The 15,442-nt window shown below is 35.8% G+C and overlaps 1 protein-coding gene across 1 annotated transcript in view; it reads right to left on the bottom strand.

Annotated features, from left to right (window-relative positions):
* The window catches only part of Tpr (translocated promoter region, nuclear basket protein), a 56,425-nt gene that overhangs the window by 526 nt on the left and 40,457 nt on the right, over positions 1 to 15,442 (bottom strand). Inside the window, exons 38-51 of the mRNA XM_051185943.1 lie at positions 14,447 to 14,719; positions 13,626 to 13,774; positions 12,968 to 13,051; positions 10,271 to 10,465; positions 9,219 to 9,350; positions 8,889 to 8,979; positions 8,298 to 8,482; positions 7,067 to 7,135; positions 6,889 to 6,983; positions 5,177 to 5,283; positions 3,977 to 4,072; positions 3,698 to 3,854; positions 2,424 to 2,542; positions 1 to 96 (exon numbers count right to left, since the gene is read on the bottom strand). Coding sequence (XP_051041900.1) covers positions 1 to 96; positions 2,424 to 2,542; positions 3,698 to 3,854; positions 3,977 to 4,072; positions 5,177 to 5,283; positions 6,889 to 6,983; positions 7,067 to 7,135; positions 8,298 to 8,482; positions 8,889 to 8,979; positions 9,219 to 9,350; positions 10,271 to 10,465; positions 12,968 to 13,051; positions 13,626 to 13,774; positions 14,447 to 14,719 — 1,848 coding nt within the window. The remainder of the gene's footprint in view (positions 97 to 2,423; positions 2,543 to 3,697; positions 3,855 to 3,976; positions 4,073 to 5,176; positions 5,284 to 6,888; positions 6,984 to 7,066; positions 7,136 to 8,297; positions 8,483 to 8,888; positions 8,980 to 9,218; positions 9,351 to 10,270; positions 10,466 to 12,967; positions 13,052 to 13,625; positions 13,775 to 14,446; positions 14,720 to 15,442) is intronic.

The raw sequence follows: 15,442 nt of genomic DNA, 5'->3' as shown, positions 1-15,442 counted from the left end.
CTCTCTGTCTGTTAAACTGGCGACCACGAACACCTTGTCTCAATGTTGTCTGAAGTCTTACTCGTCTGAAAGGCTTTGGCTGACTACTGCTAGTATCTAAAGAAGGCATTAAGATGTAAGGAAAGAAAGTTAGCCAACAAAGCAGCTGCAATACTAGATCAACACAGACAAATTCACATGTGCCTGTTGTTTTCAATATTCAAGTTTGCTTAAGAGGGAAGGGAACTAAACAATCACACAAACACACAAATGCTACAATAAAAATAAACAACCAAAAAACCAAACCAGACTAAAACAAAAAACCCAAGACCAAAACAAAACACAACCAAAAAAAAAAAAAAACAAACAAACAAAAACCCCAAACCCCCCCCAAACAAAAAACAACAACAAAATCTATCTGAAGAAAAACATTAGAAGTTACTTATTCAACCACTCAACTAATTTAGGAGGTTTTTATTTAAGGCAACTACTCAGGTATACACATAGTTCCAGGGGCAAGGGAATATTATGGTAAAAAAGAATCAGGCCCCAGAGAAGGCAGAATATTATAACACATTTAACGCATTTGACTTGTAGTTTTATCTAATACCATAAATCGAATCATTTGCAAATCTTGCCAGCTCAAATTTAAACAAACTCACCACAACCACATAGTCCAAGTCATTGTCATTATTGTGTATTTCAACACCTTCCAAATTCAGCTGTTTCTATTCATTATTAAAATTTAATCTCTTTATATACCATGGTCAAACTGACTGCAGCATCATGTCATTAATCTATGTGAAGAATTTCAATTGTATTCTATTCCTATGAGAATCATAACAAATATGAAGATTGACCTGATTTTTCCTTCATCACTCCTCTCATATGCTTCCTAGTCTCCGTCCTCACTCTGCTCCAGCCACAAACCTCCTTGCTGACTTGTAATGTCTCAGACACAACCCATTGGCTTTGATCCCTTTCCAAATGTCAGTTTCTTGACAACACTTTCTGTAAAATTCTCTGCTATGTTAGACATTCAAATTTGTTGAATGAGTACCCAGTCAGATAGAGAACGAAATCAGTGTAAGGGCACTCTATTTTCTACTAACAAAAAACCACATTTTCTCACGCAAGAGCTAGAATTACTTCTACTATTGAGGAAGGACAATTCTCAGAGAACATGAACAGGACTAATAAACTTAAAACTTCTGATCCTTCTGTGCATAAAGCTGAGTTACAATTTACATATATTATTTGAAATTCTGATTATATGATTCAGTATGAAATGTGAATATGTAAAGTGGTTAGCTGATGAAATATGAATACAGGTGCTGAATCTAGAGATGTAAGCCAATTGGCTGAAATGTCAGAAAAGCAACTAAGAGAGATAATAAGAGATTTGGGGACAGCAAAATTCTGTGACTGTAAAATACAGTAAAGCAAGTCTGTCACAACATCTGACTGTTCTATAGAAATTTCAGAATAACAATCATAAATGAAAATAATAATGCTGAGAGTGGATGATAGAGTATTCCATGTCATTTCCTCAAAACTGAAGGTGAATTGCCTTATGCATTCTAAGATTAAAAAGCCTGGTATGAAATTTTACTGAATGTAGTTTCTAGAGCCAAACTTGCATGTTGGCCTATAGCTTATTAGCTATGTGACCTTGTGAAGTAATTTGCCCTTTCTATGCTTTAGTCCTCATACTTAATATATGGGAATGGATCCCTACAAAATTAGGTTGTTGTGAGAACCAAATAATCTATATAAAAGGCTTGAGAATAGCCCAAAACAGTTAATACTCAAAATATGCCATTATTAAAAAGCAACAACAAAAAGCCCATAGAAGTAACTTATTATAGGAAAGAAATAATCTTTCCGAAGTTTAAAAAAACAAACAAACAAACAAAAAAAAAAAAAAAAACAAATAAAAGAACAAAACCTGAAGACAACTCTTTGCATTAGTAAATTTCAAACATGGTTTTGAAGTAAATGGAGTTCACCTCCCAACCCTCCAGATCAAAGCTGCTCTGTTTCCAACAGGAGAGCTGGGGAAACACTCCTCTGATTTCTTCCCAGTACCACACCTCCCTCCCATTCAAGTAGCACCTTCAGACAGGTGAACAATTCATATTATCTAAGAAGAAACCAGAATGTAAGTAGCACAGTTAAGAGTCCCAAACATTTTATAGGACCTGTGCTGACAGTTATCTGGATGAAATATAAGTGAACCACTTCTGGTATGGATCTACCACCTCCATGTTTCTGATTATCAATGCCAGAATATCCCTGTGATGATAATGTAAATTCCTTTTAATGATAAAATTAAGCAATGTGTTTATAAGTCAGGAATGTGTATTTGAGAGATGTGTCCCTGATAAGCATCTCTGCAGACAAGGGAGGGAGATGAATGCAGGCTGCATGGGCACAGTCCTTACCCACAGAAGAGCTGGAAGGAGGGTCCTGGCTGGTTGAGGGGAGATCGGATTCATCAGATGCTTGCACAGGCTCCTCTTCCTGCTGGCTATCAATTTCTAGGCCCGCCTCTGAACTAATACTAAGAAAATATATGTGGATTAGATTACGTAAAACTGATTTTAGAATGTATCCCAAATTAATTTTGATTTATTTTGTAAGCAGCTTCAGAGTTCTATTTTTAACTAAAAATTAGACTCTGCTATAGACTGTTAAGTTTTTTTTTTGTTTTTTTTTTTTTTTGGGAGGCAGAGCAGGGGGTGCGGGTGCCGGTGCAGACTCCAGATATCCTCCAATTTTACTTTTTGTTTTCCACTGTTTCAGCAGCCCTTCTTCTTCATTAGAGTTTGATAAACTCCCAAACAATATTCTAGGAAGGCAAGAGTTATTCATAACTGTCCCAACTAGTAACAGCAAATTAGCAAGTTACCATGAATAAGAAGCTATGGGTATAAGAATATTTGGCTCCTGGCTATATTTCTTCCCCCCCCCCCCCTTTAAAGAAGCACATGAGGGTAGGTAGTTTAAAAACCCCAAATCTGTTCTAATCTTTCCTCTTTTATTATCTGCAAACATTAGTGGAGTTACTGGTAACAACTCACCTAAGACCCGAGGTTTCAAAATGGGGAGATGTAAATAGTACAGGGCTGAAGCTAAGGTTTCAAATCTCACCTGAGCTGGCTACCAGTAGAACAGCCTAAGAAAATTATTGTTAAAATGCTCTAAACTTAATTTCTACAATGGAAAGTAGGTTAGAAGGAAAAATATAAAGTGACCTGAAAATATCTATAGAATTAGTAACAGCTAGTATTCTCAGTGTTAAAGAATACAAACAGACTTGCTTATACCCAGTAGACCTGGCTTATAAAGTATTGTGAAGGAAAATGGAGTCCTTGAGCTCTAAGCAGAAAACCTATGCTCTAGCAGCAGTGTTTCTGACCAATAAACAGTACAAACTTCCAATTTTACAAGAATTAGATTCCAATTTGAAACTTAACTCTTTATGGGCTCCTTTATTTGTTTCCTTAGAATGAAAAAAATCTTTTCAAATAATGCTCTCATAGTAACCCTAAATTCTGATGCTGGTTAGATTCTGAATGGAAGGTAACTTTTCCAAACATAGGCTTTGGCTTATCCACAGAGTAGGGTACCACTGAGAACAGACACAGACATATTTGCTTGCTAAAGCAAACACTTATGACAACATACAAAAAACATACAATAAAATCATACATACCCTTCAGACTCTGTCTCCACAAATACTTCATCTCCATCATCACCTGTTGCTGACTCATTTGTCGTGGATAAAGTGCCTGTGGATGTTGTCACCATTGGAACAGACTGGGAGGCATGTTCTGAAGCATCAGATGTGGTACTCTCAGTAAACACGGTCACTTAGAAAGAAAGAGAATAAACACATTTACTTTTGTGGTTCATTAATTTTGAGCCACAATAGGTTCAATAGGGTTCTATATCACCAAATAAAATAAAATGTCCTCATTTGTCTGGCACCAACCTGGGGCTGCTACTTGGAGAGGTGTAGTGGGAACACTACGGCCGCCAGACTCTTCCTCATGAGCCAGAAAGAGGGGCGTTTCATACATCCCCAAACCTAGAAACAATTGTATCAACAGATGACTAGAGAACATGAAGATGCCATGGAAAAGAATTAGCACAAAGTGTACAATTTTCTTGAAGCTCATAATTTAGCTCCATCAAGCAAAAATCAAGCTCAATACATATATTCAACATTTCTTTTAAACTCTTTAACACTAATTAAAATACCCCATATAATTAGCAAAAATGTCTCTTTACTAATTCTTTCTGCTAGTGAAACTTAAGTTTCCCAGAAATATGCCAAATGTCACAAGTAGACTAAATAGTAATTAATTATACAAATCATACACAATATACAGGTATCATATACTTTTGGGGTTATTTAGTTTTATATCCCATACTTTATTTTTAAAACAAATGTTAATAAGGACAATCTAATAATTAGCCATACATTTATATAGTATGCCACAGGTGTCATGTTGTAAACAAAATTACACTGTACTCCTAAACCTAAATCAGCTGGTAATTCTTAGTATATTTATTGGTTCAACATATCTTTGAAGATGTATGTGGTGGTTTGAAATGAGAATGGCTCCCGAAGGCTCACATGTCTGAATTCTTGGTCTCTAGTTAGCTGAATTGTTTAGAACCATTAGGAGGTGTAGCCTTGTTGGAAGTATATAGCTTTGTGAGGAGGTGTGTCACTGGGGGGGTGGGCTCTGAGGTTTCAAAAGCCCGTGCAAACCCAGTGTCTGTCTCTCTCCCCGCTTGTGGATCAGGAGGTAAAGCTCTCAGCTACTGTTCCGACTCCACCCATGTCTGCCATCATGCTCCCTGCCATGATGATAATGGACAAACCCTCTGAAACTATAAGCAAGCCCCCAAATAAATCCTTGTTTTTATAAGTTGCCTTGGTTATGGTGTTTCATTACAGCGATGGAACAGTAATTAAGATAATATACAAATATAAAAACCACCCTTTAGGTTAGAACTTTGATGATAAGATTAGAAAAGACAATGCTTAATACGGCCATACTGGTGGTGGCTTTATAAATTAGGACAGGGACTGTATTATAACAACTTAAAAAAAAGTCACAGCATACTAACTTCTACTCAATTCATGCATTTACGAAATCTCCAGCTTATTTGGTTATTTTACCTCCTTGAGAAGCAAGCTGGCCAAGATCAGAGTGACTGGAACTTGTCTGTGGCATGTCTTCAGGTGGCCCAAACCGGAATCTAGGAACACCAGCAACCTGTGGGGAACTAAATGGACAAAAATTAATTTGATGGGAAATTTAATACTATCTGTTTAAACCATGAAAGGAAACAAAGAAAAACCATCAATAAGCAGGGAAAAAATGAAAATTATGCCAGAAAGGATTTCTTTTAAAATACTGTCATTGAATTTAGTAATATGAACAATTTGTGATTTATTTAACATTTAGCTTCCCTAAACTATGTTGATTTTTTTGAACTGGTCTGAAACAGACATATGCAACAAGAAGCAAGCAAACAAACAAGCAAGTTTTTTTGTTTCTGATTTAAGTTTTCATTGCTTAGTAATATAAATTTCTGGACTATTGTAGGTTCAAAATCTAGCTCTTAAGATTTAGAAAAATCCTAGCATTAGATGACTAGATTGCTTTCTCCCTGTATCCTAACAACAATAATCATGTATCCCATTGCCTACTCAGAACATAAAACACAGCCTCATTTCTTTCCCTCTCTTTTCTTAGTTACCTATAATTATATGTGCTTATGCATCATACATTATCTCAGTCAAGTTTCATTTTTACTCAAAAGCGTCATTTTAGCTAAACCTTTTCCTTCAGGTTGGTTTTCAAAGAATCTTTTTTTTTTTTTTTTTTTAAAGATTTATTTATTTTGTATACAGTGGTTCCTCCTATATGTATGCCTGTATGTCAGGAGAGGGCACCAGATCTTACTACAGATGTTGTGAGCCACCATGTGGTTGGTGGTAACTGAACTCAGGACCTCTGGAAGAGCAGCCAGTGTTCTTAACTGCTGAGCTATCTTTCCAGGCCTGCTCTAAGATTCTGGAGCAGTCCTGTACTATGATTCTAATTTTCAGGCTTTTATTTAACTCCAAATCTCAAGAGGTTCATTACTATTTAACTCCAGAGTTCTTCATAATAGGTTCATGCTGGAGAACTGGGGCTTAAGTTAGTGACAATGGGGTCTGTGGAGTGGAATGTACCATGGTAGTGCTCATTCATAGGCAACAACAACATCTATCCTCATAGTTACAAGGGTTAAATAATGCACAAAAATGATAAGCAACCATTAGGAATTTTAAGATTCAATTGATGTCCTCCCTTATTCATTGTTGGAATAATTATTTCACTTGTATAACAAAGATCACTTACACTGTCTCTCTCCTAGACAGTCAGGTGACAGCTGGTTACTATATCCTAAGTTTTCACAATATACTATCATGACCACCATAATGACAAACACCTCTACCAGCACCCATACTGCATTTACTGTGTGTCAGGTAGTATGTAAACATGTAAGCACAAACTGAAATATTAATAGTAAGATTAGATTATCTGGAAGAAGGGACAGCAAGGGACCTGCTTTTGGGAGGAAGCCCTAGAGACAGGCCTCAAACACAAGCACTGACTGCAGAACCCACATTCATAAGAAATGTCATGTTTTCTTCCTAGAAGATGTATTTTAGTCACCCCATAGAAACTTGCTCAACACTACTTTCTCATGATCCTCCTAGTCCACATGCAGATTAGTGGACAGTAGGGTAGGACTCTACAAATAACATGTCAAAACAACCAATTTATGAGGTAAAAAGAAAGCAACTGATGAGTCACCAACATTCCCACTTCAACTTACTGAATAGCTTCAGCAAACCCATCAGTGCGATGTGGCACCACAAGAGTTGGGGTACTGGGAACTGTTCTGTCTTCATCATCAAAGAAGTGTTGTTGCTGAAACAAATACAGAATTCAGGCCTTAACAGGCTAACCATGTACATGTGGATTAAATGCACACATGATGGCTAGATACTAACCATACCACCTATTCCTGGAGTCAACTGAAGTCCACGCCCTACAGACTGCCTCCGGGTCATCTGAATTCTCTGTGTTAGAGAAGGAATTACATTTGCTTTAAAGAATTAGCCAATAAAACAAACACCAAAAACATAGTTTATTAATCTGGCAATGAAATAACTAATTGTAGAAGATTTGTAACTAACAGGACATTTCTAAATAGCTACCATTTATCTGTTACAAATATCAGTGATACATTTTAAATTATATTAACAAAGATATTTATGAACCAAAAGGCACACTGATAATATTTAATTTGAACATGTATATACACTTACTTCCTGTCTCATTGGTTAAGTATTAATAAATGAGGGTTTTCACCATAGCTTATATAGCAACTGGCTCATTACTTCACAGCTAAGACAATCTCTAATTGACAGACTGAATGTTTTGTGACACCCACAAATGATCCCTTTAGACTTTGTATTTTCAAATATGAATTTTCATTACCTTTTTTTTTTTTTTGAGACAGGGATTCTCTGTGTAGCCCTGGCTATCCTAGAACTCAAAGAAATCACATGCCTCTGCCTCCTGAGCACTGGGATTAAAGGCATGAGCCTGATTTCTACTACTCTCAGTATGATTTATATGTAATGGTTCTCAATATATTCTCCATGTCAGGATTAAAACTCAGACTAGTTAAATGGAAGCTTTGTGTGTTCCCTGCCATATTGTGTAAGAGCTTCTGACACTGCCAAACCTATTCCATGTTCAAGATACAGGGTTATTAATTAATTAGGTGGAAATATTTAAGTATAAATGTGAAAAAAGTTAAATAGAATATTAATTTTAAAAATCTCCACACCTTACAGGAAGAATTAAATGTTCAAAACAAATGTTAATAAGCTGGCAAAATGTTTATCATATTACTTAAAATCTAAGAAAGAAGATTTAAGCCTGTTAAAGCAACCAGAAATTTATTTCCTTCGGCTGTAGTAACTTATATATTATATATGCATATACACAAAACAACTTTAGCAAGCCATGTTTCCAAATGTCAATTCATTTGTGAATGTAAACTGCTACATTTTAAAGAAAGTGGTGATTAGTTTGTTTAAAATCTTACAGCATGCCGAAACATTGAAAATTCATGTAACACCAGGAGGGAGGGAAGAAGAAGGGAGGGAAGAAGGGAGTGTGAGTTCTTCATTTTAAAAGATGCCCTTTTCAGAAGTTGTCTTTTTTTAATACCTGAACTGGTGGTCCCAATTCCTGGGGTGGAGCGTGAATGGTTAGGCGTGGGGGAAGAGGATGTGGGGGGCGCCTTGGTGACTGGGGTGCTCGAGGGGTCTGTCTCTCAGATGCTGATGTGGGCTGCTGTTCTCGAGCAACCTCCTGAGAGAAAGATGATTCTGCTGCACTTGTACTTCCTTCACCTAAGGAAGAAAAATTTCAGTTTGGAAACCAGGCCCACACTAAGAAGTTACATGGCCTTAATCTCTAATATGTTTTTTTCTTGAAGGATTTCAGACAGGGTATCAGTCCTTGCTGTCTTCACACTAGCTACCCATCCCTAATTTAATTATACCTGGCAGTAAAAAGGTAGCAGTGACAAAACGGCTCTGTGCTATATTAGAGATTCCAAGATGTTTGATTATGAGATAGACAAATAGTATATAATGATAACTAACAGTACATGTCATGAGAGTAGAAAACTGTTAAGTTTCTATTATTAAGACTCTATTCTATTACCAATTTATTTGAGTTTTATTACATCTAAAGTACAATTCTAGCTTGGAAACTATTACCAGGAATATTCTATTAAAAAACTAATGATCTTACCACTGTTTTGAGAATCAGCAGCTCTCTGATTACTTTCTGCTCCACCCATACTTTCTTCTGTTTCTGTACCTGGATCAGTCCCATCACCACCCTAAGAACAAAATGTAATGACTGAAGCAAATCAAATGAAAGCTTAAGGAGAAAGCCACACCAAATGATTATAAGCAAACAAACCAGAGGAAAACCAAACCAAGCAAGCCAAACAAACAAAACTCCAACGGTATAAAGACTTTTATTATCCTGGTAACAGAAGCTTTTCTCTATCACAGGAAAACAGCAAGCTTTCTAAGCACAGCTTTTAAGGAAACAGTCACAATTCTAACCAGTTACCTCAGCATCATCAGCTTCATATCCATCATTACCATCTGCACTACCAGTTCCTTCATTACTATCTTCACCCTCATCTCCCATCCCCGTGTCATCTTCATCATCATCATCATCATCTTCATCTTCTTCATAATCCTAGAAGAAAAAGTTCAAGTGTGAATAAAATGTAGGCCTACTTACTTTGCACATCCTAACACTGCCTTTAAATGACTTATTACTGATTAGGATATAGAAGTGTTTCAAGAGTAGTTTCACAGCAAGGAGGAAAAAAAACTAAGATTGCGCAAAAGTTAATAGTCTGCCAAGTGTCAAGTGGTTCACATTATTTATATCCAAACATGAGTAGAATTAAAGAAGAAAATCAAACCACACTAGATTTAATAACATGCTTTACTAACAAAAGAATCTAAAGAAATCATCAATAAAAAATTCCAAAATAATAATAAAAATAATCAAATTAACCTAAAACTCACCTGCTATGAGTGAAAACCTAATTACTTTGGAAATAGGTACAGGGTATGAAAAGGAAAAACAAACAAAACAACTACCAACTCCTATTTCTTTTTATTTCCAGAAACAACAGCACATATCATGAGAACCATATAGCCATTAATATTTAACTAAGACTGAAGATGAAATCTGAAACAAATTCTAAATGGTACAGCAACTGTTTACAAAACAAACAAGCTGGGCAGGCCATGTGTTTCTATAACCCCAGCACTCAGGAGACCAAAGCAGAAGAATTTTAGGGAGTTCTTAGAAGTCCTGGGCTATGCACCAAATCCTACCTCCAGTAAGTAACAAAGTAATTCCCCCCAAAGCAAGTTAAATAAAGTTTAAAAGTAGATTATCAATCAAGGGTTCTTTGATTATTTTTAATAACATCAACTGATTGAAACTGACTGGGAATGAGAACTCACTAGTTGATATTAGAATCACCAAGGGCTTAAAGCTCTGTGACTGACACCAGCACTCAAGGTCAAAATGTACACTGCACTGAAAATGAGAGCAGAAGGGCAGCTGACGAACACTGGAGTTTTCTATGCTAAACTCACTTCATGTTCTCCATCATTTTCTTCATCATCATCTTCATCATCACTATCAATTACAATTACATCATCTCCTTTGCCTTGACCATCCTGGGAAGAAGTGGTTTGCTGATCTGATTGAAGTGGTCCAAGATCGATTTGTAGAGATTGTGATGTTTCTTCACTGTCTTCCATAGGTGTATAATCGCCCTGTGTGACTCCCTTTAAAAGTTAGAAAGGGGTTTTACCCAAGCTAGAAATAATCTGGACACAAACTGGATATTTCTTTTGTTTTAAAAACAGCAGTAGCAACAAAAACCAAAATAAACAAACAAAACCAACAACAACAACAAAAAAACTACTTCCAATCACACTGATAATTCCTTGAAACACTGCAATAAACAAATAAGTTGACTATCCCCAACTTGAAAACTCAAACCCTGAAGCTTTTGAGCACTGGCATCACACTTGAAGGAAATGGAGGGTAGAGTGGGAGAGAATTGTGGAGCAGACATATATAGCAATAAATAACTAAATAAATAAAAAACATCTCATGGGGGTCACACATATTGGACAAGAAACTACAGGTACTCGATGACTGCTGAGAGAGGGAGAATTAGCCTATCCCAGGATAAGCCCACAACTGGTTGTCCAATACACACACACACACACACACACACACACACACACACACACACACACACACACACACAATGGGGCTCAGGTTGTATTTATATATTTGTACATGCATACGTGAAATAATGGTAACTGGAGAAAAAGAGACTATCAATTTGAGAGTGGAAGGGGCACACAGAGTTAGAGGGAGGAGACTTGGGAGGGGCTAAAGAAAGGAAAGAGATTGGGAGAGTGATACAAAGTAATAATAAGCAGTTACATCACTCTAAATGTTGTCAAGACTGGCACAGAGCAAAGCTCTGCACTCTGAAGAGCAGCTTATTTCTCAGACCATCCTCCCAAAATGAGCAGGATGAGAACTAGGGAGGACTCTGCTCAGTAAGCAAGCCAAGGCACTCAAAGTACTTAGCACATCATTCTTTGTAAGAATTACGGCCTCAGTCTACACATGAAGAAACACAATTGGCATTAAGGAGTGACAAGACAATGATCCAAAGTGATGCTCTCAGCTGGTCTCTAGACAAATACTCCAAGGCCTGTATGAAATGCTGTTGGCAATAAGGGATACTCAGTAAATATCAGATACTAAAGTAATACTTTGCTCAATTATTTTCCACACTCTGATCCTTATCAAAATAAACCTGTATTTAACAAAAAATTCTTACATTTAATAAAAATGTTCCCATTGACTTAAGCACTCTGTAAAAGTCTATTTTTCATATAAACCAATAACATCTATGAACTAAAGAAAGTCATGAAAAATCACATGTACCAACCATATTGGAGAAAAAGTGAATAAGTTATAGTACAATTAAAAGTGTTCCCAAAGTGAGTTACTTATGTAAAAAAAAAAAAAAAAAAAAAAAGCAATACTTAATGAGAAGTTAATGGTAGGCTTGAGTCAAAATAATTTGACATTTTTAAGAAACAACTTCACAGGAGATCTAAGGTAGATTTAACTACAGCTGGCAACAAGATAGAAACCTATACTTTATTTCATATTTCTAATTTCTTTAGATATGACTGTCCAAAATACATGAGATGCCATCTACAGTATTATATAGTACGTGTAACATAGGCATGGTTTTACATTATTAAATCAGAGAAAAATGATAAAATTAACTTAGAACATTAATGCATCTCATAAACTAAACTTGTATTTAATTTCACAGTAACATGATCCTGAAAGTTCATTGAGAAAGTACTCTTTCAAGTTTAAGAAGACACATGGGAGCTACAGCATGGGTTCAATTCCCAAGTCCCAAATCTGTATGAACCTGGCTCTACAACTTACCTTAGCATTAGTTCTTACTTATAAATTAGGACTGTCCTAATAACTACGTTAAAAATTTAAATTTCTTTAACAGTAGCAATAAGTGAAGGATTACTGTGTTAATATTAATTACATGGATTTTCCTCCTGAATGCAAGAGTTTAGACACCTTACAATCCTTAAAATGTAATTTTCTCACAAGTATAGCAATTAGGAGTTAAAAAAAGCACACTTAGGCACACAGTTTCTAATAGATGGAGTTAGGCAGGATCTAATGGTACAGCAATACTTACTGGAAATAACATCTTGCTTGGAAAACTCTTTATTGCACATGAACAAAAAAGCATTCTCATGTGTTAGTTTGTGTACAGAAGCAAAACAATATAGAAATTGCACTGGTTCTAGATCTCATTAAATATAGAAGACCAATTTTGCTGGATGAGGTGGCAAACTTCTTTAATCCCAGCACTTGGGAGCCAGAGGCAGGAAGACCCCTGAGTTTGAGGCCAGCATGGTCTATAGAGCTAGTTCTATGATAGCCAGAGAGCTACAGAGAGCCTTATCTTCAACAACAACTAAAAAAAAATTCAACAAACAAAACTAAAGACAAGTTTTAAAGTGCAAGTTGCCAGATATGGCAGCATATGCCTGTAATTCCAGCTCTTTGAAGGCTGAAGCAGCAGGACTGTCTGCCATAGTGAAAACCTGCCTCAAAACACAAAATAAATTTAAAAATCCAAATAGTATTTCAAAAGATCAAAGTCAACTCTATTAAATTCAACTTATTTAGTACTTTTTTTTAATGTTTTTACTCACTTCTCCAATGGAATCTTGAGAATCCTGATTATAAACTTGAGTTTCTACCTCTCCATCAGTACTTTCTTCTGCCATAACTTCTTCCTAAATCATAATAGGTGAATTTTTATTGGATCAGAGGGTTAGATGAATTATCACCCATTCTCTCAATTTTTCTACAAAAAGTAAAACCTACAATCCTATGAAGCTATGCCAGAGATGTTATTTATAAAAAATACCCTCAAACAACATAAGTCAAGACATATGACTTATGAGCCTTAATTAATATACACAAATAACATTTAACACTGTTTTTGTTTGGTACACAACCTAATTCATCACAGTCTACTATTGAAAAGAAACAATTCTGGCTAAGCTTAATCTTAGAAACACACGACAAGTAAGAGCACAGAATGTCAATGATTAAACTTCCTCCTAAAAATATAATTCAACTTGTGTTTCTGCTTTTTATAAAAATTGGAAGAAATTCATGGAAATATACATAATCAAATGTAATTGCAAAACACCTTAGTTATCAGAGAAAACTTTATAGTTCAAGAATTTTTCAGGTAATACATTATGATCCCCAAAAGTTAATCTGCCATTGGTTAGGACTAATAGCTAACCCTCAGCTCTGCTGATGAAATGAGGACACACTGAAGGAAGGAATGCTACAAACCTCAGTTCCCACGGGTGTGACTGTCTTCAGTTTCTTTGGGAGAGGCATTTCCACAGTGTCATCAGGGGCCTGGTCTGCTGCTTCTGCAGTGCTGTCCTCCTCCTCCTCCCGAGTGCGTTTTGGCAAGGAAGAACTTGGGGTCGCTGAAACTTTCAGATTATATAATTTAAAGCTACAATTTACAAAGTTTACACAATACTTTCTATCAAACCCAGAACTCTTTAAAGATTGTAACTATATGTAAAAAGAACATCTTTAGTTTTCAGAATCCATGTTAAGTTACATATAATATGTTAGTTATTTTTCACCTCTAAATACAGCCTAAAATATCTAGGGAAGAAAAACTTTTACTTAATGACAAAAACTGACTGAAATCTATCAAACAGTAAAAGCATTTCCTAGATATAATATTTTGTAACAATTTAAATTATAATAGATGTAACTTTTTTAGATAAATCAAATGCATATTTGAAATTGTTCTTGTATCTATCAGTCCAATGATTAAAACCAAATAGAAAATTTGCTTTCTTCATAATAACACTATATAGAAAGCAAACAGTTATAAGAAATAGTCAAGATATATGTTGTCTCTAAGAAACTTGAAGTATATATGTCTACTTTAGCTTAATTTTAAAAATTAATCTTAACAGTCTGGAAAAGTGCTTAGCAGTTAAGAGCCCCAATACCCACATGGGAGCTCACAACTCTCTTGTCACTCCAGTCCTAGGGGATATGATGCCCTCCTTTGATCTCTGTGCACACCAGGCAAACATGATACACAGACATAAAATAAATAATAAAATACTGAAACTAAATCTTACCAGTGCCAAACACTGCCGTGGAAGTAGACGGTCGCTCAACTGGTGAACTTTGTACCACCTCAACTATGTTTGGGGACAACTCTTGATTTGCGGGCTCAATCTGAGGGTGACTCTGTTGAGTGGGTTGCACAAAAGCTGTAGCCTGTGTTTGCTGCTGTACAGTTAGGATGGGCTGAGAAATGGAGGGCTGAACATTAGGACTAGTAGAACGAACAGATCCACTGGCACTTCCAAACACTGTAACATGTTCCACTGGCCCTTCTGACTGCAGAGCTGAAAAAATAATTATAATATTTAGTAAGTAAGCCTTCTTACCAAAGCTGAGTCATTATCTTACTCTTTGGTACACATTGTACTCTCTAGTTTTTGTATGTCTTACCATTTACTACACAAAAATATTGTGGGGAAAAAGTTATGTATTCTATATTGTACTGCCTATGTGACTAATACAGTAGTATATAATAATTGCTGGCTAAATTAAATGTATGTTTGAAATCATTCTTGTTATCTATTGGCATAATAATATAACCAGATGAAATAAATATTAAGAAGCTGAAAATGGTCAGAAATTTTTTTAAGAATCATTTTGTTTTTAAGTGGTATCATAATACCACCATGAAGACTGGGAACAGGTAAAGAGCTGAATGGTATAGTGCTTGTACAACATGTTTAAGGCCCTGGGTTTGACCCAAAGCACCATAAAAACAACAAAACAAGGTTCTGCTTCTCTAAAAATTCAAAGTTGAATTGGTAATCTAGCTGACAATCTTTTACTGAATGGAGCTGAAACAATATATCAGAGTGTTTATATCATGTACTGATTGGGGACATGGGCTCACTATAGAACTTTGGAGATGTCTGCCTACCTCTCCTCCTGACTGATGAGATTTCTAAATACTTGGAAAACTTTACTGAATTCTAACATGTCAAGGCAGTTTAAGATCTTGCAAACCTTTTATTGAACATCTATTTTGGGACTAAAAGGTTGAACAATAA

The sequence above is a fragment of the Phodopus roborovskii genome, unplaced genomic scaffold (assembly GCF_943737965.1).
Source record: "Phodopus roborovskii unplaced genomic scaffold, PHOROB, whole genome shotgun sequence".
Lineage (NCBI taxonomy): Eukaryota > Metazoa > Chordata > Mammalia > Rodentia > Cricetidae > Phodopus > Phodopus roborovskii.
The sequence above is the reverse complement of the archived record's forward strand: the minus strand, read 5'-3'. Positions and strand labels throughout refer to the sequence as shown.